General features: G+C 45.8%; 1 protein-coding gene across 9 annotated transcripts in view; it reads left to right on the top strand.

Annotated features, from left to right (window-relative positions):
• Positions 1 to 3951: 3951 nt before the first annotated feature.
• Positions 3952 to 25207, top strand: part of HECW1 (HECT, C2 and WW domain containing E3 ubiquitin protein ligase 1) — a 253865-nt gene continuing 232609 nt past the window's right edge. For 5 of the 9 annotated variants that reach the window (XM_062625357.1, XM_062625353.1, XM_062625355.1 and 2 more), the window contains exon 1: positions 3960 to 4265. In XM_062625357.1, coding sequence (XP_062481341.1) covers positions 4236 to 4265 — 30 coding nt within the window. In that variant the 5' untranslated portion in view covers positions 3960 to 4235. Of the gene's footprint in view, positions 4266 to 25207 lie in introns of all 9 variants that reach the window. The other 4 variants (XR_009966068.1, XM_062625356.1, XM_062625358.1 and 1 more) reach the window with 4 other exon arrangements.

The raw sequence follows: 25207 nt of genomic DNA, 5'->3' as shown, positions 1-25207 counted from the left end.
CACAATGTAGTGTCTCCTGCCAGTTCTGGCACAGTAGTGGATTCCATTTATCAGTTATCCAGTCTTACTTATACAGTGGCCAGTGGCAGGATGAGGGCTGCGCTCCTATGTTGGACAGATTAAAAGGGCAATATAAAGCTTAGGCAGCTTGATGTTACTCATAGGTTTTATACAGCTTTAAGGCAGGAGCATGTTTAGTAAAGGATTTGGGGGTGACCATTTCTTCTTTGAGAAAAGCGCTTTTGGGAGAAGCTTCATCTGATTGCACCGGCCTCCTACAAATGCAAGATATGAGTAAACTCTGAGAGCCTTACTCAGCCCTTCCATCATCTCCCAGGTCAGCTCAACTCAAGAAGCTTGCAGAGGACACCAGTGTTTTGGGTTTTTTATTGGCTGTAACGTGACAACCACCATATCTAGGTTTCTAGATGAAGGTGTACCTGGTATTTGTTAAGAATAACTAAAATTTGCCACCTTTTTACTTAGTTGAGCGAAGCCTTTTTAAAATCACTACAAGCTATTCAAAATACTATACTGTACTAAGTAGAAGTTCCTCTGATCTATATCAGGCATGAAGAAGCCACCAGAATGACAGATTTTTGGAAATACAATGGAATCTCAAGAGTGTAGGCTTATGTCCCTCAAATATTTGGTAGGGAAAGTTGCTTCAACTTGCTTTTTCCACCCTCCCCAAGCCAATTTGCTCTTGCTCCCATTTCCTGCTTTTTCAGGACTACTCTCTAACTCACAAAATTCCACAAAATTCCCTGTGCAAAACAGACATGCATCTTGGTTGCTGGCTGCCCGAAAACTCTTCAGCTGATGCTGTCTGTAGATGTGTCCTGTGGCATGAGTATTCCTTAGCTTATGGTTAAAAAGATACCAGAAGATGTTGACAGGCCTGTGGGGCATAAGAATTTGTCAGTTTGCTTAGTCTGTGGGAGGTTGGGGAGTGTATAATATGTAATAGGTAGGCATATAAAATTCAGAGGTTTGTTTGTAATATAGATAAGCATATGAACTGCCAAAGTTTAGTCTAATTTTAAAGCTCCTGATGCATTATGCAACTCCCCTCTTTTTGAGGAAACTGCAGGGTTACAATGGAAACCACTTGATTTCCAATGTATGTAATTTCCTCCTTCTGAGGAACTGGAGGGCAAAATGTCCTCTTCAAAGCTTGGTTTATTTTCTGAATCAGTTGCCACATTCATCCTCTGCTCAGTGTTTGAATGTACTTCTGCTGGAGGTGGGTACGCGTTTTTGCCTCTTGATCCTAATTTTGATCTTCCTAGTTTCACTCACATTCCAGCAGGGGATAATTTTTAACTTCCCTCTCCTGTAGGGGACTCAGGATGTTTTCAGATTGAAAGGAAAGCAGGGGTGGTAGCTAGTGAAGAGGAAAGCACATGTCCAGTGCTTAAACTGTGTGCTGGGGTTCTTCTGCCCCAGTCCACAAAGCATGGCAAGGTCTTGGTGCTTGAAGTCTTGTGGTCCTGAGATGGGGGTTTGGGGCTCCTCCTTGTGCACCCATAATGTTAAGCTGCTCCTACTATTCGGAATCAAGCTTTAGATTTAGACTGGGGGTTGGATTTTTTAGAGCATGTGCATTTGTCAATTTTTTCCTATTTAGCTAACTCAGTGTCTTTAGAATCAATGTATGCATCCATGTGAAGATAAGACACATGTCTGAGATTAAGACATGACGTAGAATTACACCAGTAATACAGTAACCCACAAGCACCAGGAGTTAGGGAAAAGCTTGGAGCAGGGCAATGAATCAAGAATGAGGAGGCTTGGGTCAGTTCATTGCTCTCTTCCAGCAACTTGCTGTGTGACCTTTGGGCAAACTATTTCACCTTTCCATTCCTCTGTCTCTGTTGGCTTTATTTTTGTTCCTTTTTATTTAGACACTGGAAGTGTGAGGGCAAAAGCACATGCCTCCCATGAGCAGTTTTGGTGTAAGCATTGATACACAGCTTTAAAATAAGGAGGCAAATTTCTGGCTGGAGGCCTCCTGTAGGTATCTGGTAGCATGGTCTACTGTAATCTGCAGTCAGTGGATGGCTTCACTGGGTGAGGACATCAACTCAAACGTGAACTAAATTCATCAAACACATGCAGAAGAGTGTGTTTGCACACATACATGTCCTAAGGTACATGTTGGTTTGTGTGGCCTTTGTGGACTACTGTGTTTTCTGGTCTGCTTTTCTCCTGGGGAAGAGCTGGTGTAATGGGTCCCCCATCTTTCTTCCCACTCTGAATGCACAGGGAACATGCCTGCCCACTGGTCTTGTGTATGGGCAATTCTGGGCAAATTGTAGATGGATTTCTTCTTTCACTAATGTAATAAAATACCAAACCATGCTTCTTCCCGAATTCCACTTGATTTTCCTTTTTAGGTTTCTGCTGATAACAGGTTCTAATTTCTCCCATTTCACCTTCTCAAGAAAGGAAATGCGATGATTGAGTGAAAATTAGTGGCCACAATGTCTCTGAAAATATTTGAGTGTTGAGTAGAAATGAGACTAAAAGGTATTTCTTGCACTAGTACCAGCCACAGTAAATCTTTAGTTCCAAAGAAATTTTTGAGAGGAGGACAAAAAGATGCTTCTAGAAACAAAGTCAGTGGTGTGTTACTGGGCGTATTTGTGGGGGTTTTATCAATGTGTCTCTGCTCCAGGATACAATTTGAGATCCGGGAGCCTCTTGAAATATAGATGTATTTAGTAGCATGGAGGGGAATCCACTCCAAAACAATGGCTTAAAAGTAAGGGATTATTATCGAAAAGCCTCTGGCAGACCTCTGGAGCATTGTTCGGTCTCTTCCCTCTTCCAGCTGATGTGAAGAACTTCTTCATCCCTTTCTGCAAGTGGGTGCAGAGATAGCACATTGCTGGTGGAAGCTGGTGTTCCCTGCAGCCCCAGCAGCACCCAGGGCTGGTTTTGGTGAGCAGATTTGCCCAGGGATAGGACAAATGCAAGACCTATGGGAGAAACGGGTGTACAGCATCACTGCCCATATCCTGAGCTGCATTTTGACACTTGTTCACTTCCCAGCTGTGGTACTGTGGTTTTCTTTGTCTGGGGCTGCAGTTCATGATGCCCTGTGCAGAAGAGATACAGGGGAGGAGAGGCTGCGGGTTGCAGAATGGTTTGGGTTGGAAGGGACCTCTGGACATCATTCAGGCCAGCCCCCTGCCAAGGCAGGGCCACCCAGAGCAGGTCATGCAAGAACACCTCCAGGTGGGTTTTGAATGCCTCTAGAGAGGGAGACTCCACAACCCTCCTGGGCAGCCTGTTCAGTGCTCTGCTACCCCCAACTTAAAGCTCTTCCTCACGTCAAGGCGGCACCGCTTGTGGTATAGTTTATGGCCGTTGCTCTTCATCCTGTCACTGTGCACCAGGAGAGTCTGGCACCATCCTCCTGACACCCACCTTTGAGATATTGATTGGCATTAATGAGATCCCCTCTCAGTCTTCTCTAGACTTAAACAGGCCGAGCTCCTGCGGTCTCTCCTCAACAGAGAGATGCTCCAGACCCCCATCACCCTTATGGCCTCTGCTGGACCCTCTCCAGTAGCTCCTCGTCTTTCTCCTACTGAGGAGCCCAGACCTGGCCGCAGAGAAGAGGGTGGAGAAGGGTGTGTGTTTCCCGGGGGTACAGCTGCTGGAGCACCGCCTGTCTCGGTGTGTGGGGAAACAGGCAGAGAGGAAGGTGGGTTAATTCTGCACTGGGGCGACCCGCGTACTGCGGTGTCCGAGCGCAGGGGAGCGCCGTGGGGCGGCCCCAGGCGGGCAGCGTCGCGCCTCGGCCCGCGCTAAGCCATGGGCTTAGTGCCCGGGGCAGCCGGCGGGGTCGCGGCCTGGGTCACCGCTGTTCCGTGCCGGGCGGGAGGCCGGGGCCGGGGCCGGCCGTGAGGCGGCGCGCTGAGGGGCGGGCCGGGCCGGGCGGCGCTGCCGGGCGCCCGCCGCGGAGTGTGGGTGGCTCCGGGCGGCCGGTACCTCAGCGACAGGCGGCGGGGTGGGAGGAGGCTGGCGGGGCGGAGGAGGAGGGAGCGCGGCGGCGTTGCGGGCGTAGCAGCCGGTGCTGGACTATGGTGCGGCTCGGTGGCGGCTGACACGCCGGCACCTCGTCCTCTCTCCCTCCTTCCCCCTTTCCTCCTTCACTGTCGGCTGACAGGCGGCGAGCCCTGAGCCGCACGTGTGGGATGTGAGACCTGCCTCGCCGCGGGAGCATGAGCTGTGCCCAGGCCGGCATTGTCCAGGTACGAGGGGCTGCTGCCGCCCGGACCCGGGTGAGGGTGGTGAGGACGCCGGGGGGATGGTGGTGGTGGTGCTGGTGGTGGTGGGGAGGGGTTGACGTTGCCTCCCAGCGGAGAAGTGCGAGGCGGGATGGGTCTGTCAGCGGCCTCGCCGCCGGGAAAGGCCCTTCCCGGGGCGGGCAGCGAGATGCGGTGGCGGGTCGCGGTGTGCGCTGTCATCCGTGCCCGCCTTTGTGCCTCGGAGCCGGCCGGTCCGTGCGGGCATGGGACCCCCTGCGTGTCCGGGAGCGCTGCCGCGGGGGGCCGGGGACAGTAGGGGAGGGGGGGCTCCCCAGGAGCATATGGGCCCTGGTGAGTTACGGGCTTAGCTGTCGGCCTGAATTTCACTAGCGAGGAGATAGTGTAGAATTATGATGAGCGACGTGCCGGCGGGGATTGACATCATTTGGGGATGTGGATGCGCGCAGGCAGTGGTGAGGAAGAGTCCCGCGCTGGATTTTCGGTGGTTGCAGCTTTTCCCTGTAAAACAAGAACCCCCCAGATTTGGTTCTTGGCTCCTTGACAATGCAGCAAAATTTAAAGCACAGGCTGCCTTCCCCCCCAACCCCCCGCTCTGTTGCTGTAAGCCAATCTTGTGACTTCACATTTTTGGTTATTACCTGGTGTTATTATGTAACTGCGTATTTTTTTTGTTAGCAATTATATAAAATAACTTATTATAAGTACGCTAAGAACACTGCCCCAGCCTGTAGCATTGTCAAATGCTGCTTTTCTCATTTTGCAGCCTGCGTGGATAATGGGTTTGTACCGACACAGGCACATACAATTCATTTTGTCGTCTCTTGCGCTGTTTCCCGTGTGTTCCTCTGTAGTTGCAGAAGAAATTACTTGGCCTGGGTTTAGGTTTCTTGCATCCTGCTGTTCTGTGGGGAGCTGCAGTAGTGCCCTTTCTATTTTTTTTCCTGTTATGCTGCACTCAGCAGAAGTGCGTAGTGAAACCGTACAACAGTCGCTCAGGCTGTGCTCCTGTCCCTCTATGTACCAGCACCACCGTCTCGTTTTGGGGGGCACCTAGCCCTGTCTGAATGCAGCAGCAGTGAGGGGCAGGGTGCTGCTGCTGTGGTGCCACATAGCAGGTGGTCAGCTGTGCCATTCTGATTAGTACTTGTATGAGGATTGCAGTTATTACAGTAATTCATTTTAGCCTGGGGATTCATTTTGAAATTTGGATTTTCCACTAAGAAGGGATTATCATTTCTCTGTGTAGTATGTGTGTTTGATGGAAGAGTGGAGTACGGTGTGTATCCTGGCTGCTCTCTCTGCTTCTGTCTGTCTCTCAAGCACACATCCATTTGGACAACACAGGTGCAATGTTGATTTTCATGCTGGATCCAGAAGTAGATGTAAAAACCAGTGCACGCTTAGTCAACACGCAACACTCATCCTGTCAAAGCAGTGTCGGTTAGTATGGGTGGGAGGAAGAGTATCTGTCCTTAAGGAGGGAATGGTGGGTCTATTTACTGGTTTGTTTCAGGAGGCTGAGCAGGGAGTGAGTTCAGAACAAAGAGTGGTTGGTCAGATGGCCAGTGTTTGTGAGGAGTGATTAGCCTGTGGGTCGGTAGTGGATGGCACATCGCATCACTCGTGTGATATGTATGCTGATGTGTTTCTGACTTAATGTGACCTAAGCTTTGGACTCCTAACTCTTTTAGTATCAACCAGCTCTTTCTTATCAGCTTACTCGTTTGAAACCAGAGCAGGAACTGATGCATTCAGTGACTTTATCAGGAACTATCAATATCTGAATGTGGCTGTGATTTATTTGAAAGCAAACTGTGTACACGTACTCAGAACATCCCGAAGAATTGATTCAAAATCCATATGCTTCGCATTTTAAATGCATTCTAATAAACAATGCAGTATTTATTGTTTTCCAATAAGTAACTGGCTAAGGCTTGTTACTAAAGTGTGTCTTTCTGTGGCTTTGTGTTTCACATATGTGGCACATGATCTAGTATTCTTTTCTATTGTGAGAGAATCCCCGTGGAAAACTTCGTGTTTTGCACGTGCTGTGTCTGACACTAAGTAATGTTCTTTCAAAGTACTGCTAAATCCTTCTCCTGGCCTCATTTTGAATGGTGGTCTTACAAACAATGCAATTGCTTGGATAAACAGCACGAGTGGAATTTAGCTTAGCTGCTTTCTGAAGTACTGCAGAAGATACGGTTGTGGCACTGTGTGTGTGTATGCAGGATTCAGGTTGTGAGAGTGATGGTGTTGAATAGTTGATGGTGAGCCAGGAACTGTTCTGACAAAAAGCTTAGGTTACCTAGTTGTTTAAAGCTGCTGGAGATCTGTTTCATGGATACAGGCATTAAGGTTGCCCCTGTGGTTTCAACTCTGAAACTGCTACTTTAAAAACCCCTGCTAGACAACCTCCCCATTCCCCCACCAGTTAAGTGTGTTGCAGAGCTCAAACAGAAGGTCTTTTAGTAATGAAAAAAAAGCTATTACTCCAAAGTATCATAGTTTGTCATGATGAACTTTGCCAGAGAACATAAGTTGTCTTTACAATGACTTTCCTTTGGTTCTTTCTGTGTGTCTCTAGTCCTAAGTCTTACTTGGTTTCCTCCAAACTTAGGGGTACCTAAAAGTCTGGCTTCAGCATGCTTAGACTGTAGTCTTTGTGTGGGCCACTATAGACAGGGAGGAGAGCTTGAGCATTATACAAGTGCTCTGGCTTGTTCTCCCTCCTGTTCTGTGGAAGAAATGCTTGCCAGCCTAAGCCAAAGCATGCCTTTGAATACTGTCCACAGTAGTTTCATCGGGTATCCAAATATGTGTGTGGCTTCTATGAATGGATCATACCTTCTGCTGTCACAGCCTTCCACCACATACAAGCTAGGAACCATCATTGCACTGGGGGTCACCAGCACCTCAGATGCTCCCCTGCCTCAGGTGACACCTGCGCTACCGGGAGTGTCACTGTAGTATTGGCTGTTTCCCTGGGATTGGCTTTCAGTAGTAGCTGAAGGATGGTCCTGCTCATACCACTTTGTGTATCTGCCTATCAGCATGGCAAGGAATTGTGACGCCCCTTTTTTGTCAGGATGTCTGTTGTTTGTTTACGTTCAGCGGCCTTCTGGGTTTTGGCAATAAGGAGATGAGTCAGTTTTGCTTCTGTTTAAGGCTTTTTTTTGCCCATTTCTCTTGTAACAGTTCGTGTGCTGTTGTGATTCTGCAGTGGCTGAGTGGCAAACACTGCAGGGGCTGGTTTAATTCCTTAGAAACATATTTCTGTTGGTGTTAAATTATTGTGAACGTTAATTCTAATAAAGTCTAACCAGGCTGGATCTTATGCATTTGCCCTAAAACACAGCCATATTTTGGTTTCTACTGATTAATCTCAGGAGGGTGAGGGACATACAACATGGGGAAAAATAAAAGTACAGCCAGTAGCAAAGGGCACGCTGAGATGCCACCTACTCTAGTTGATGTTTTCAGCTGAGATTTGAGGCCAGCGAGATGCTTAGGATTAATTCAGAAGACATGGCAAGGTTCTTTGATGTAGGGAGCCCAGGGTCGTTTTCGTTACAGTTAATGAATGGTGGCAAGGCAGCTGTATAATGGACTCGTGAGTCAGTCCTGGACTTTTTTGATCAGCTATGCCATGGCTAGGGTACCCATTGTCAGCTCTGAAGTAGGAGGCTTAGCTTCTCTAGGCAGGGCTCCTTAGGAGGTGCTGGGACTGTCCCTTGGCAAGATGGTGTCCTCATCTCAGATGTTTGTGGGTTCACCAGAATAAGGACCAGTAAGACTGGTCCAAGCTACAGACCAAATAGGCTGTTGTCATGGGCAGCAGACTGCTGGGGGCAAGGGACTGGCTGCCCCCCACAGCCTGCGTTTGGTTTGGAGAGAAGGAGGAGTTGAGTTGAAGCAGGGCAGCAGCTGAGCCTGAAGTGGGGTTCCCCTGCTGCAGTACCTGTTGCAGCTCTTGTTGTTCATCCTCTCCCTGGTCGCATCAGCAGCAGAAAGCTCAGCTCCTCAGGACTATCCTTCCCCAACTCTCCCTTTCATTGTCACACCCTCCTTTTCCATGAGTTAGGAGCAGCCTAAACTTGATCCCAGCTCCTCATCCTTTCGTCCACAACGCTGCCTACAATGCAGATAAACCTTGAGATGGTTTGGGGGCTGGGGGGCAACAATGTGGCAAGCTGTTCCTTTTAGACCTTAAAAAAGGGGGAAACCCTGGTGCTGTTGTTTGAAATACTGAAGTAAACGATCAGCACCATGCATTGCTGTATTCCAGAGTTCCCTGAGGACGCGGCAGCACCGGCAGCGTTCCCTTGCTGCAGAGCAGAAGGTCTGTGGGAGAGCGCGTGTGCACAGCAGTCGGGAAGGCTGTTATTGAGACCTTCGCTGGGGTTTCATTTCATGCATGTAGCAAAACAGGCTCCCTCTTTCACACTTACCAGATATTTTTGTATTTCTCTACAGATGCTTTTAGAGCACCAGCGTTTGTTTGATTTGAAGCCTGAATTAAAATCCCCAACCAATGTCTAGAGTAAAAAGGAAGGAAAAAAAAAAAAAAGGCAAGAATTTGTCCCAGAATGAAAATCCATTTAAATTTGAGAGTTGTTAACCCATGAGATAATGATGCAGTATAGAATGTCTCTTGGACTGAATCACTTGTGTTTAAAATGGAACATGCTCTAAAAATAAATGGGTAATTGCTTCGGTGTAGTCAATATGGAATTCAAAGATGACTGAGTGATTTGTCATCCATCTCCACGGCTGGAGTCATCTGGGAAGTCTGTGATGTTAAAGGCATTTGTTTCTATTAGCACCCTTTAAAGTAGCTTTGTTAATGAGCTCTTGAACACCAGGATTAAAATCTGTCATGTGGTATAATTAATTTTTCCATACCATAGGAAAATGTGTGCCATGTGCACCTTCAATTACCAAATCAGGTTTCTCAGGTCCTGAAATGTGTTGTTCAGCAGGCCGATTGTTTTAGAGAAAGGAGGAGCGCTGCTGTTCTTCTGGTGCCAGTTAAGTGCTTTCACACATAACCATTTGAAATTTAGGATGACATCCTGCAAGCTTGGGAAGATCTGGCGTTGTGCTACCCATAGGATGCTTTTTGCAGAGGGGAAGTCTGATGGATACCCCTCCCAAACAGGTGGAAGCAGAAGAGGTGGAGCAGGAACTTTTCCCAAGGGGAAGAGGGAGTGAGAGAGGGGGGATGCTTGATGAGATGGTCAAACAAGTTGTTCACTGCACGCTGGTGAAATGCCTGAGTGATGGTTGTAATGGAGCAGATGGGTCAAGGAGCTGTTCTCTGGATCTTAAGTGTTCCTGTGACTCCTCTGCATCCCTGAAACAAATGATCCTGCCCAAGTCTGTCTCTCTGGCAGAACGTACGTTGTATGTTGTACAGACTTTACTAAGCTAGGTAAGAAGCAATGAAGCTAGGGATAATCCAGCTTTGTTTGTGAGCTGAATTCCTGTTGGAAGGCACTTCCTGAACCATTTGAACTGCAGTCCTCCTTCCAGCTGGAGACAAACGTGTGAGGCTACCTGCCTGGGCATCTGTGGGCATGCTTACAGATGCTTGACCAAATAGTGGGCTGGATGGGATCATCTGATGTCCCAAGGTGGTCTTTAGGCAGCTGGGTGCTTTCCTTTAAAATCTGGGCTCCATCAAGACTGATTGTGTTGCTAAAGTAGGAGATGCTGTCTTGTGCCTACATCTTAATGCAGCCTCAGGAAAATTTAAACTTCAAATTCACATTCTAATGCAGAACTTTCATCAGGTGTTGGGTTATTTGTCTTCAGAGATACATAAAAAAAAGAGCAGCTATGGGAGATGCCTGAGGATTTTCAATATGAAAATATCCATACTTTATACTTTTTGTTTGACGTGGCACTTTTGCGTGCAACTGCGTGGTTGCCTGGAGAAACACAACAGCAGATTTACTCTCTTGAAGCAGCATTTTGATTTAAATAGCAAGGTTTAGTTGCTACATGCTTAACATGAAAAGAGGAGGAAAGTGGATGAAATGTTTAATCTTGAAGTCAGAACACATGTTTCCAAGATGATGCTGTTCAAGATTTGTGAAAGGCCCATTAGCCATTAGGTTGCCTTCTGTCTTGTTTACAGGCCTGTGGAAGATGCATAGAGATTAGAAGAGAGGTATTTTCACAAACTTTTAAGTTGCTTAATTTGACTGCACCATGCTCTCAAATGGTAGTCAATGTAAGGTCAATGCCATGATTCAGAAATAGTCCATAAGTACCCTGAGTCATAGTAGAGACCCGATGCTGAGATGAAGCATTATTAAGGCAAATCTTTTGGTCTAAAGATGAACAATGCTCCTCCTAAAGTTGTTGGGAACTTTGCCTGATGAAGGGCAGTGCATGTGGCCTTCTGTCACCTTTTCTATGGTATATTTTGTTACAGAGCAGTGTCATAGGGAAGCTGCTGTTTGCTGTGCCAGCGGGAAGCACTGACATTTCTTTCTCATTACCTTAGCAGCAGGCTAAAGCAGAATCAGCCATAGGAGTTACTACCCACACCAGGTATTAAGGGCTAATGAGCTGAACTATATTTTCTCCTCTTCTTCTTGGGCTGGAAAACTGGGGATTCCAGTATTGATGTACCTGGTCTCCTGTGGTGGAACTCCTTTCCAAGATCCATCACTAGGGTGGCTTATGAGAGTTAGGCTACCTAATTTACCTTCTTTTTCCACTTAATGTTCCTTAAGGATTTTGCTTTGTGAAAGAAAATTACCCATTTTTTTTTAATGAGGAAAGCTCCCATTAAAGAGTAAAATTTCCAGCCTGGCCAGAGGCGGAATTTCTTACGTTGGCCAAGAAACTGCATGCTGGTGTAGAACCATTACCTGCTCTTGAAATTTGACTGTGTATTACTCTTTCATGCTCCTCAGAACTGTCACTGCAGGCTTTCAAAGGCTCTCCCTTTCTGCACGTGAGTCTGTGTTCTCTTTGATAGTCTCCTCTCCCCCCTCAGCCTTCCCACTCCAAGAACAGGGTGATTGCAAAGTACTGGTGTTCTTTCCAGTGCACTTTGCTGCACAGATAGCTGTTCCTAGGCCATGCGGTATTATGTCTCAGGGAATTAAAACATGGATTAATAACTTCGGACTAATTCTCTGTAGCCAATCGCATGTTGTAGGCTAAAACCTTAGTGTCTGTATTTGAGCAATTGTATTAAGGCAATTCTAATTAAAAATGTGTATCACCTAATTTTAAGCATATGAATTCTTAAATATGCGTCTTTTGCACTCAACTGCATAAAGCAGGAGTAGGTGTGAAGAGGGTACTTGCTTACCCTAAAGCTCTTAGGGTGATTTACAGACCTAGTGTTAGATTTTATTGTTGCTGGGAAGGAGTAGGAGCAAAATAACAAGCAAACATCCTGCAGGAAATGCAGCAAATCTGTAGCAAAGGTGTGGTAAAGTGTTCTGGGTGCTTCTGTGCGTTCAACTTGGCAGCTGAGCTGCTGAGGTTTGGCTAGAAGTGGATCCTACGAGAAGGGTAGAAGCAGGCAGCATCTTCTAGAACCCAGATCTAAGGATCAGCTTCTTGATTTCCTTGATAAAGCCACATGGTATAACTTATTCTAGGAGTCAGCCATGTCTTGTCCAACTTGGAAGATCATCACAAGCCCAGGGAAATTTCTGCAGAGCTTCTAGAAAGGGGAAGACAGCCCTTGTGCCCTCTCTCCTTTCCTTGTGTGTCTGCCTGGACCTGCCTGCAAAGGTGGCTTTTTGAAGCTTGGAAAGAGGTTAGTGGCCCATGCCGTGCTCCCTACAGGGATGTCTCAACCCTGCACCCTCTCCATCTTTAAAGACAAAACCCAAAAACGTCTCAGGCTCTAGTTGGAGTGGAGTAAGAAACAATCTCCCAAAACATTGTACAGGTGGAAGTTGCTTGATTACAGAAAAAGGATGAATATTGCCTTGTGAGCCTGAGGTGGTTTCTTCACACCTCTGCTGGGAGTGGGAATAGAAATGTTTCTGGCAGAGCTTCTGTAAAAAATACCTTGATTGCATAGCTCATATCAGAATGACTTCCTCATGGTTATCAAATGTGTATTTTGTGCATGTGTGTATGAATTGCTTGTTGGTAAAATACAATTCTGAGATTTGGACTCCACGTTAAATATATGCCTGTTTTGACCTATTTTTCCCAACCTAATTCTGCCAGCTGTGTGTGTGCATGTGTGATGCTACTTGCTTAGGGAGTCCCACTGACTTCAGAAGGACAGCACACCTTAGGAAAGCTGATAGGTAAGTGGTGGTAGCAGGCTCAGGGATGCTGTGGGCTGGGCTGTCAGGCCAGTTCAGCAAGGGGAACATGCAGGAATAGGATATTTGAGAAGTCAGCTGATTTAATACTGTCATTTAGTAGCTCCGGAAGGGTTATGGTGAATAATGTGTTTGGCTGACTTGTGACCTCCTCATAACAGCTCTGAGAGATGGGCAGGAGATCAATCTACTTGATGGCATTCTAATAACCCACTGGAAAACCCAGTTCATCTCCTTTTAGCTACCTGCACCAAAATGGCTATAAATGCAGTATTGCTAATCCAGATAATCCCTGTGGGACCATGGGAGGGGACACCCACATGCTGAAATGAAAAGTGATAAGAGGGCCTTAAGCAAATTAAGATCTAAGCTGCTAAGTCTACATGGCAGACTGTGAGCTTACTGGCTTATATCCAGGACACTATAGCCATGTTTTGTCAGCAATGCACCAAAAAGAGAGGTGTAATAGATTATCTTGAGTTGGCTGCATGTGACTGGTTCATGTGGAGGCAGCAGTAGGGTCCTTGCTCTGTGCTCCCCAGGGGTTTTACTTCCAGTGTAATGCAGGTACAGGTAGCTTGATGCTTCTCTGCCACCTCAGCATGCTTGTGCCCTGGGTGAGGTGCAAAGCTGGTTGAACAGTAACTGAAGGGAGGCAGGGCCTCAGAAGCAGGTACTCCAAAACCGGTGTGTTGGGTAGGGCCTGTTGCTCAGGGAGGAGCTGCCCTCTCCAGGAAGGGGTGTTATCGTTTCTCTTGCACCTGATTTAGATCAGACCTAGATCTGTGACTTTCCAGGAATGTGCCCGAACATGCAGGGAGTTCCTCTAAGTGTGTGTGAGTATGGGACATGATTTATACCCATCTGGCCAAAGTTGTTATGCTCTACATAGATGATTTGAAGATTCATTGAGCCAGAGAGCAAACATGAGCATAACTCTGATTTAATGGGTAGAGGGGGAGTTTCTGGGTTCCTTTGCCAAGGGCTGGTTCAGGTATTTCACATGTAGAGCAAGTGGGTTGTCAAGCCTGGTGTTTATGGGATGCACAGGAGCAGAACTCTTAAGTCCCTGAATCCTGATATGCTGAAAGCAGGGCTCAGTAGCAGTGAGTACAGTTTTTAACTTTAATGCCTAAATTCTGTGCAAGTCCCAATCTTTTGATCTGACCAAAACCATCTATGTTGAATCTTAGGCTTCTGGACTGTTTTCATTTTTGCCTCCCTGATGTGTCCAATGGGAATCTGCATGTTTGGCTTGTTTTATGCAGTAGTTTTCGGAGTTGAATCCTGGCAGCTAATAGTGAGTATGAAAGCTTTCAGATACAAATTCCCGTGTAATAGGTTACCAATATAATTCAGACAGAGCTTTGATAAGCAACAGATCATGTGTGGTAACCTGTTCTTCAAACCTCAGAGGGCCCAGGATCAGAGCTTAGGATGTTGCTGAGCTCACCTCTACATGTAAGAGTGCGAAGATGTAGGTGAGAGATCACTGAACAATGCTTTCTAGCTGCACCACTCAGCCAACCCCCTTGTCTTTCCATAACCACTTCCCTTCATCCTGTGTTTGTGGTCTGATAGGTGATTAGGGCAGGAGGGTGACTTTGCAGCCGAAGGTCTCGGCTGGGCTTGATGCAGTTGAGGATCTCTCATTAGAGGAGCATAGTTAACATTGCAGTTCATGATAAATGAATCAAAAGTTAACTCCCTCTAATGCTGTTTTGTGCTTAAGTCAGTTGGCAAATTCTGCATCTGCTGAAGGCAGCAGGTCTTCTGGCTAATAAGGAATCATTTTTATGTAATTGCTTTGGAGGAGAAAAAGGTCCCATTTTAGGCCAGAGAGGATTGGTGTGGAGCAAGCTTCCTTGTGGATGCCTGTACCTGACAGCATTCAAGGCCAGGCTGGATGGGGCTTGAAGCAACATGGTCTAGTGGAAGCTTTAAGATCCCTCCAAACCCAAACCAGTCTATGGTTGCTAGAAACCACTAACCAAATGCGATGTTCTTCCTCTTGCTGTGCACACTTTGTGTCCCTGCAGTGCTGTCCTGCTGGGCTTGGCTTGGCAGACCCACTTCAGGGGTGGTTCAGGAGCTTGGAGCTGCTTTGGCATCCCTGCCGCATGCTGACTCACAGGGAAGAGCTGGAGACACCGTTCCCACCCAGATCTACGTGGCACTGGTGAATTATTTACTGAAAGCTAGAGACCCCTGCAGATCACATGGCCTTGTTCAGTTGTTGATTGAGATTGCGTGGTAGTATAGTTACGTTCATTTTTAAGTAGCTGGCTGCTTAAGTAAAGAGCTTGTTGCCATGTGAGCCACCCTGAGGCTACCAAGCCTCTTAAACAAAAACCCACACCTGTATTTTTTTCCTTGCATATATTTTGGGGAATACCTGTCATTTATGTGCAGACACTGAATCATCCTCGTTTTGATGACTCCTTTCCTCGAAATCTCTTGCTCCAAGAGACAGGTGACCTGGCAGGAGCAAATCCAATGCATTGCAAACATGCAGCATAAGTATCTTCTCAGTGTAGCTCTGGTGCATGCATGTGTGGGAGGAGGGGAAGCATACTAAGAAGTGGCACTGCATGAAGATTTGCTAGTGGAATGGTTTTCTGTCAGAAAGTGCTGTTTTAAACAGAATCAAAACGTTCCTCATGAGAATGTGTTTTGTACTGCAGCTGGCAGCCGTTCAGAGGACCTGGAGCCCTGCAGCCTTGTTTAATGATCAGATCCAGTTGGGAGAGATCAGAGATGGAGGTGTGGTGAGGTGGTGCTTGTTGTTATGCTTCAGCTGTAAGGAAAACTTCAAAATGCATCCATTTCCCACAGTGCAGAAAATGAGACTTGACCTACTCTGCTTCATGGAGCTGTTTCTTCAAAGCTGTCTGGTGTCTCCTGTTCACATCATCTTTATACTGTTGTACTGTTGTATTTACTTTGTGGAAACTCAAGGCCGATTTCATTGCTACATCAAGTTCATTTAAGACCCTGATCTTGCACTAGGGATGCATTTGGCTCATGAGGTCTTAAAATAACAGTGTGAAGATTGACTGTGTATTTGTGTGGGACCGACCACACAGATTTTTCAGCTTCCAGTTTTGTGACACTTGGAAAACAGAAGCACGTCAGAGAAGGAGTGCCCCAGACATACACATTTGCTTTTTGGCTTGACAAGATCACCTTGAACAGGGTCCCCACTCCCTTTTTTAAGTCAATTTTTCCAGTTTCGATACTAATGTTATTTTAGCAAGGTTCTCCTTTATTTCTCCTCTGGACACTGCTGGGAGCAATTTTTTTCTATTCATTATCTCTCCTTTGCTCCACCTCACAAACACGTATTTTTTATAGCCATTGGAAGGCTATAGCTATATTATAGCCATAGTATGTCTCTTTTCTCAGTAGCAAGCCTGTAGGATGTTTGGGCTTCAAACCTAAGAGTGATGCAAACCAAGCATAGGTCCTGTTTTTGGTGGCATTGAGACCACCTTATTCTTGGTTGCCAAAAGGCCTGTGCTTTGACACATCTGGGCTGTCTTAGGACACAGCAAAGGCAAAGTCTCTGCAGCAGGTTGGTCAGAAGTGGTCTTCATAGAGTCATAGAATTGTTTAGGTTGGAAAAGACCTTTAAGATCATTGAGTCCAACTGTTAACCAACAATGGTGAGTCTACCGGTAAATCATGTCACCAAGTGCCACATCTATGCATCTTTTAAATACCTCAAGGGATGGTGACTCCACCACTGCCCTGGGCAGCCTGTTCCAATGTTTGGCAACTCTTTTGGTGACGTTTTTCTCAATATCCAGTCTAAATTTCCCTGGTGCAGCTTGAGGCTGTTTTCTCTTGTCCCATCCCTTGTTCCTTGGGAGCAGAGAGCAGCCCCCTCCTGGCTCCATCCTCCTGTCAGGCAGTTGTAGAGAGCGATAAGGTCCCCTGAGCCTTCTCTTCTCCAGACTAAACCCCCCCAGGTCCCTCAGCCATTCCCCATCACACTTGTGCTCCAGGCCCTGCAGCAGCTCCGTTGCCCTTCTCTGGCCCCTCTCCAGCACCTCAATGTCTCTCTCGTGGTGAGAGGCCCAGAAATGAGCACAGGATTCAGGGTGCAGCCTCACCAGTGCCCAGTGCAGGGGGACAATCACTGCCCTGGCCCTGCTGGCCACACTGTTGCTGACACAGGCCAGGATACTGTTGGCCTTTTTGGCTCATCAAAGAAAGAATTCTCCCATTTTGGCTTCACTTCTCCTGTGGCAGTCAAACGAGACAGTGGGGCAATGAGCAGAAAACTGGTGGCTTGAATTAAAGTCTTACCATTTCAACAGCTTTTCCTCCCATTTTGTGGCAGTTTGTCTTGTTCCTACAAAAGATGTTTCTTCACCCTTTGCTCTGTGTGTTGCTCTGGTGTGCTGAAGATCACCCTCAGCTGCTTAGTCTGTTGCACTATGAATGTGTAAATGCATTTTTCTTAGTGTGAATGCTCAACACATTTGTTGGACAGCTGCGAGCAGTTCCTTGTTCAGAGCACGCTGCGCGACAATAACATAGGAGCTTTGTCATCTCCTAAGATGAAGAAAGAGAAGGTTAATGGATTTACTTTTCTTATTATTATCCTGAGACTATTTTTCATTCTGTTTAGTTCACCAATTTCATGTGATTGTTTGCTTGCACTTGCCTGACATCCTGGGTATACAGATACCTCCCAGTCTTCAGAGAATCATAGAATGGTTTGGGTTGGAAGAGATCTTAAAGCTAATCCAGTTCCAACCCCCTGATATGGGCAGGGGACGCCTTCCACTAGAGCAGGTTGCTCCAAGCACTGTCCAGCCTGGTCTTGAACACTGCCAGGGATGGGGCAGCCACAGCTGCTCTGGGCACCCTGTGCCAGCACCTCACCACCCTCACCAGCTCTCTCAGCCTGGCTCCAGAGCAGAGCTGCTCCAGCCCTTGCAGCATCTCCGTGGCCTCCTTTGGACTTGCTCCATCAGTTCCACATCCCTCTTGTGCTGTTGCCCCCAGAGCTGGACCCAGGACTGCATGGGGGGGTCTTCTCCTGGCCCTGCACTTCTTCTGGGTGCAGGACGGAATGTGCGTGCTGTGTCACTGGTTCCCTGGATCCAGGTATCCACTTAGGTGGAGACAGAACTAATTGTGGAGTACTCTGTTAATCTGAGCAAAACTTGGAGGTGTCAAACTTTGCATGAAACAATAGAGGAAACTTCTGTCCTTGTGCTCAGTGTTTTATAGGCTGAGTGTAGATAGGCAAGTATATTTGAAAAACAATTATATTTTGAAAAGTTCTTTCCTTTTCCTTTAAGGTGTCCTGCTGCCTGTGAATGACAGCAATGAAAATGGCAGTCTTTCAGAGATCCTTGTCACACTCTGCCAGGGATGCTTAGCCCCTTTCCATTTATGGACCCTAAAGCTTCATACCTTAAATGCTGTTCTAGCAGGGATGTGAACCCCCTTGTAGAAATGTCATGTCGTATCTGCCATTTAATTTTCTCTATAACCTGTGTTCTTCAGGCCTCAGTTTCATTTTTTTTTTTCCTTATAGTTCAAGGGAATTCTCTGTGTTTCAGTCTGTTCCTGTTGCCCCTGGTCCTGTCACTGGCCACCATGGAGAAGATCCTCACTCAGTCTTGCCACACTCCATCCCACCAGCTCTTTATGCACATTAATACACTCCTTGAGCCTTTTCTTCCCCAGTGCATCCTTCTGTTTTCCTAGACACTCTTTTCTGCACGTTAGTTGTTTCCTTGGGTCAGGACAGGATACATGCAGAGCTGCATCAGGAAAACGACCTGGGTTAGAAATAGCCAGTTGTTTTACGCTGTGTGGTTTTAACCCAGGTGAAGTCTACACGGCTGTTCATGAAGGCTTATGGCAATGCAGGCAAGTACCCAGCAAAGGCTGGGAATGAGCAGTGGGAGGAAGGCAAGGTGTTTCTCCTTATATCACTCCATGCTGGCTTATAGTGTTGGGCAGTAGTCACCTGTGTGGACTGTGACTAGAGGTAAAGGGTAAAAAACTTTGGTCTGGGCTTCCCAAGAAACAAAGGGAGATGGCTTTTTGTCAGGGAGAAAATCACTTCTCTGTATTGTTTCTTTGTCCCCGCTCTGACTATTTTCTGCTCAGGAACTTTCTTAACTGACTGTGTTTCTGTGGATTTAGTACCTTTCAGTTGAGACCTGCTCCATGAAATCTCCCTTGTTTTCCTTTGAACCTATCCACTCTTCTATTGTAATTTCAAAATGCATTTTGCATTTTGAACATTGTGAGCGACCCATCACATTATGAGCCATCTCCTTTAGTATGATGCGAACCTGAATACTAGTGCCTTCTCTTGGAGGAGGAAGTGAATGATCCTTCCTTCTCTTTTTCACTTATGAGTCTGTGAACCTCTGTCATTTCTCTCCTCAGCTTTTATCCTTCCTTGAATCTTCACTTTATCTTCCCCTGCCTTCATCTTTGGTACCTGCATACCCTTCCTCTCCTGATTTGATATCATTATACTGTGCACTCCTATTTTTCGGGTACTCCTTTTGTGGCAGCTCCCAAACTAATTCTCATCCTACTTCAACCCCATAATGGTCAGCTTTGCATCTCTTGTGGTGCCTCTATGCATCCTCTGTGGTCTGGTTTTATTGCTATCTCATATGCACCCAGTGCTGTGTCTTGTATGTGACCTTTTTCTCTCCTCCTTCCACCCATATTTTGCTCATGGACTTAGTCTTTGATTTTTATTTTTTTTCTTTTATTGGACCAAAATCAGCTCTATTTTCATGTTATTGTTGAATGCAATTTTCTGTCCATCTCTGTTGCCAAAAGTCTTTCGCTATGACTTGGTCATTTTTATCCTTTTCTATTGCAGTCTTCACCTCATCAGCTTTCTGCAAGTTAAAATTTTGCTGTGAGGGCCTTTTTCTCCTTTGTTCCATTTCATTTGAATCCCAGGACTTTCTCATTTTTGTCTGTTTATCTTCATGGAGCTGCTGAATACTGCTCCATGTATTCTCATGCCCTCTGTCCCTTCTTTTGCTAGCTAATTGATGTGCCTGAAGTACTTAGTTTCTGCCATTGGTATGGCCACCCTCTTCATGCTGCTCTCTACTCATTGAGCCAGTGGTAAGAGACTGCTTGAGTAGTTTACTACTGTCTTCCTTTACATCCTTCCCAAATATTTACTACTACAAGATGGCTGTTGCAATAATATCCATAAACTGCTGTTACCTTGTCAATGTAAGGCTGTCAGGTTTTTGTGGTGCAGACAGTGGCTGGAGGATTTGCAGGTCAGTTCTATACCCTGCATTTCACAGAAGTGTTTGATGTTAGCCATTTGTAAGACCATTGTTTCCGATGTTCCTGATATTTTTGACTTTGCTTTATTAATAGGGGATATGATATTTAACTCTTCCAAAATGAAGATGTCCTCAATGAGTCTGGCTTGGGATTTTCATGCACAAGTTTCTTACTGGGATGGTTATGGCTATTGGAGGCTGCTGAGGAGTCCTGTCCTTTTTGGCGGGTTATTTGAAGCTGTTTCTCCTGCTGTTGTATCTAGAAGCTGTCTAGAATTGAGCCCTCTTGTGCCAGTGGAATAACTGGTCTCTGTAGCAGGAAGAGGGGCTTGGGATGAACCATTCTGTATTTTAAAGGTAAGCTGGACTTTTGTGGGGGGATATTGCTCTCTCAAGAGAGCATTGATGCTATTTTAAGCAAAACAGAACGGAATGATGTAAATCCCACTATATATCTGCTACAGGGTTGTCTATGAAGACAGCTATAGGAGACTAAAATTAGAGGTCAGAATTTCTGTGGTGGTTCGTATGAGTATTTTCCTGAACTGTATGTTGCTAACATCATTCATCTCTGTCTTCCTGGAGAGTTTAGTTTTGCTTTACCATTCCCAGAGAGTTTAGTTTTGCTTTAACACTGGTCATATCATTATGTTCAGTGGAAGGCATCGCAAGCAGTAATGGTAGATTCGTAATCACCAGCACAAAGCTATGTAGTGTAATGCACCTTTTGGAAAGTACAAAGGGTAGTCACATATCCAGCCAATATATCTGTCCTGAGGTATTTCCTGAGGAAACTAGGAATAGGACTCCCTGCCAATATAGGAATTTTCAAGGCTTCTGGTTTGGAGACTTCCTCTTATGGGATCAGGGTGCTTATAGGGTTCCTGATTTGAAGACTTTCAGTGCATGCTGATTGGAGATCCACTTCTGGAAAAGAAAGCTGAGATTTCTTGTTTTCCTTGACCTGTGACTATAGGTACTACATACATTAGGATAAACATCAGTTTTTATTAAACTCACAAGAGTGCTGCTCCCACCGGAAGGCAGTGAGATCTGGGGGCCTTTCTCCCCTTTTTGCAAACAAACTGCTCTGTAAAATTCAAGATAACAAGAAACAATCCTTTATTTTTATTGATCTTTTCCTTCTTAACTTGGCTGTGTTTCACGTTTTCCTTTAGTCTCCTAAGCCTTGTTACATGGTCTGTGTTGCGTGCTTAACGAACACGAATGTTTTTCACTTAAAAAGAAAAATCCCCTCATCTTCTCTGTGGGTTAATCAAGGGAGGATTTCTAACCCATGAAAGCAGGGTGAGACTGTCTCTGTTCTGAAATATTAAATAAAGGAATCAAAGGGAAATAATACCCAGTGGTGATACCTCAGGGAAGATTTAATTAAGAAAATGAAATTGCATTAAGAGTGACCCATTGTGGACTGCCAAAAAGCCAACAGAGGAGGGAGAAATTTGTTAGCGGTGTCTGCCCATCAGTCAGAACTTGAGCAGTGTACCAAGCGTGTGAGATGCGATGCTCAGCAGAGTGGCTTAAAGCAATGTTTAATTACAGGATTGATTAAGGTTGTCTTTTTAAATTTAGTACTGGAGGGAGCACATCCAGTCTGGGGGATGGCTTGCAAGATCTGGGGATCAGGGCTGCTCGTGGCATGTGGCCATGCTTGGGTTTCTGCTCATGCTTTGCTTAGACCTCGTACGAATGATTTGCCTGTGATTCGGAGATCATAGAATCAGAGAATGGTTTGGGTTGGGAGGGACCTTAAAACTCATCCAGTTCCAACCCCCTGCCATGGGCAGGGACACCTCACACTAGACCATGTCACCTAGGGCTCTGTCCAACCTGGCCTTGAACATTGCCAGGAATGGAGCATTTACGACTTCTCTGGGCACCCTGTGCTAGCGCCTCACCAACCTCACAGTAAAGAACTTCTTCCTTATACTTAACCTGAACTTCCCCTGTTTCAGTTTGAACCTATCACCCCTTGTCCTATCACTACAGTCCCTGATGAAGAGTCCCTCTCCAGCATCCTTGTAGCCTCCTTCAGGTACTGGGAGGCTGCTATGAGGTCTCCACGCAGCCTTCTCTTTTCCAGGCTGAACAGCCCCAACTTGCTCAGCCTGTCTTCATACGGGAGGTGCTTCAGTCCCCTGATCATGTTCATGGCCTCCTCTGTACTTGCTCCAATAGCTCCTTGTCCTTTTTATATTGAAGTCACCAGGACTGCACACAGTGCTTCAAGTGGGGTCTCACGAGAGCAGAGTAGAGGGGCAGGATCACCTCCTTCAAAGGAGGATGATCACCTCCTTTGAAGATACCAGCTGTTTCCAGTCTTCACAGGCTAAAAGGGAGCTGCTCTCTGGTTCACAGCATCAGATGAAGAGTACTATGCAATAGACATGCAAACCTCTTATGAAGTTGTACCTGGAGCAGGGTGGGTAACTTCCCTAAGATTTCATCAGGCTTGTATTGCTTTAAATCAAGGGGGTTAATTTTTTGTGCCATACTGGCTAGAGTCAGTTGTGCACCAACTAAACCCCACAGGCAGTTAACTGATTGGCAGAAGGTCAGTTGAGGAGTGGAGCCCTGTGTGTGATGACAGATCCAAGAAAGCAGTAAAAGCTGTTTCTCTTGGGCTCACATTGCCCCGGGTCTACTAGAGGCAAGGAATGGAAGCAGCTCGCTTCGTCCGTCGGTGTGACCAGGTTTTCTAAAGCTCAGAGCTGTGCACTGGGGGAGAATGCATTCATGTTCTGCTCTTACCTTTACACGTGAGGATTGTTTTCTGATTTACAGCCAGGGATTGAATTGGGAAACTGTGGCAGGAGCACATGAACTGAAGGAGGAGGGAATGCAGGGAACTTAATACTTGATCCCTTACTCCTCTAGGCAATACTTCTGTAATGCACTCATGGGGCCTGGGACAAACCAGGGAATGACATTTAACAGATAAAGGCTGCAAGGATGGGTCCAATGTCTGTAATAACACGTGTGATTTTATAAGGCAGCCCTGAGATAGGATTGAGCAGTTTCTCTTGTGCCCCACAAGCTGCCTGCATCCCCAGAGGCCTCTCAGCCTGCTCTGGCAATTATACAGGCATTCCCTTGCTCTCACCATTAACGTAATGGCTAGCAAGAACATCACTTATCCCTTTGCTCTTCAGTGACTACTGCTTCCATAATCTCTTTTGCATTAAACTAATGGATGAGTTGTGTATGCGATTTTTCTCCTCCTCCTCATGCAGTGAGGAGGGTACCTGTCATTGCTTTTGTCCCATTTGTCTTCTATTGCAGATGAAAATTGAAAAGAGAATTTGACAAGAAATTACAGCAACTGTCATATCTTGTTGTGTCCCACAGCCTCCTGCAAATCTCACTGAAAGTCTGCAAATAACAGAAAAGGCAAGCTGAAAAAAGACAAACACCCCCACATTCAATTACTGTGTAATTCCTCAATTACCAGGAAGCAGAGCAGTCATTTTACTTGGCTTTTATTTATTTATCTTTCAGTTAGAAGCAATGTTTAAAGTAGGTCCTTGATAAAACGGAATAGTGACCGTTTCCAAACCCTCTCTTATGAAAAAGGAAGAAACATTTTGCATACAGATACAGTACCCCTCCCACTGTCTTTTACTGCAAGGAAACAGTGATTTTGAAGACCTGCTTCATTTTCTCTGGGTTTAAAACAGCATTCCAAGAAATAAGCCTCTCTTCATTGATTCTTCCAATCCCATTGCTTTCCAGAACCTTGTGTAGCTGCTCTTGAAGGCAGCTCAGGATGAAATGTCCACTGCTTCCCATTGAAGTATGTGCCTGCGCTGCTCTCTTCATTGCTAAGAAGTTCTTTGTAATGTCAAAGCTGACTCTTGCTGTGGTATAATCAGTCTCATCTCTGCCAGCACACCAGAAAATATTCTTTCTTCTTCACAGTAGTACCTTAAATACTAAACAGGGTAATTTACACCATTCTTCCTACTCCACCTCCTGTCTTTTTCTCCTCACAGTTTTACTAACCAGTCCCAAGTATATGTATATCTCTGAGTTGTGTTTTCCTGAGGTTTGCTTCTTCCTTTGGCTCTTCTCTGGACTTGCTCCAGTTGGCTTATCTTTTTCTTCAAATGCAGCACACAGGCGAGGGTGTAGTATCGCAGCTGGAGCTTTGCTGATCCTCAGAGGAGTGGAAGGATAACTCCATGTGTTTTGCAGGCCATCATCCTGTTTATCTTTCCAGCCTGTCTGTCTCGTGCTCAACAGCTTGACTCTTTTGACTCATGTTGAGATTGCCATCCCCTCTTACCAATGGATCCTCTCTAAGAACTCTTACTTGGCTAGAAGTTCTTCTTACTGTATCTCTGCAGTTATTTCTGCCAGTGTGTGTACAGCTTTGTGTTTCTTTCTTGTCTATTTTCCAGTTTCTCCAGTGTATCATGATAATACTGGATTTGAATCCTCCTCGTTGCTTCCATTTGGTCTGCAGATTTCATAAGTTGGTTCTTTCCTGTTACCCAGCTGGATAACAGGAAATCTAAGATGGAGCAGGGCTAGCCCACATAGCTCATCCAGATGTGTGCTGTACGCTCATGTAGAACCAATAATAACTGTTGCATATAGCTCTCCAAGTTTTCCATCCATCCTGAATTACCATGTTTTCCAAACCTCCTTAAGAGAACGTTGTGTGAGACTATGTCAAAAACCTTGTTTAAAGTCAAGGTATAAAGTACTAGTCCTTTTTCCCAAGCCATAAAACATATTAATTTGATGCAGAAGGAAATGAAATTGGTTTGAGGTGATTTGTTTTTGGTGACTGTTTCTTCTTACTTCCTGTCTCCAATCTTTTGATGCTCTTTCTGGATTTGTCCCACTCAAAGAGCTTTTGGGATTGCTCATCAGAGCAGGAGGCTGCCAGAGGGATTTCAGTCCAGGCTTATTCTTCTCTGTCTAGACTTTGCAGTCTCTGGATTCATCTCTGTGTTGTGAAGAATCGGGTAAATCTTGAGCCCTCCTGAAATCAAACTAGTAACATTGTGCAAATTCAGTGTCAAGCAGATAAAAGTCAGTTGTTTTTTCTCTCCTCTCCCTAGGAATTATCGCAAGATCCAGAAAGTTAATAAACTGGCCAGATGCGTAATGTGTCAGCTGGTCCTGTGATCGCTGCACCAGTCACCAGCTAGAAAAAAAGTATTTGGTGCTATTTCCTGGAATGTTTTCTATAGCATTTAAATTACACCCAAGTAGAAGAAACACTGCAGATAAGCAAAATCTCGTTTCTCCCCAATACCTTATGCATTTTTAGCCAAATATATGA

The sequence above is a fragment of the Pezoporus occidentalis genome, unplaced genomic scaffold (assembly GCF_034315485.1).
Source record: "Pezoporus occidentalis ecotype Australia unplaced genomic scaffold, CSIRO_AGI_Poc_V1 ctg28, whole genome shotgun sequence".
Taxonomy (NCBI): Eukaryota; Metazoa; Chordata; class Aves; order Psittaciformes; family Psittacidae; genus Pezoporus; species Pezoporus occidentalis.
This window is presented reverse-complemented; position numbering and strand designations above follow the sequence as displayed.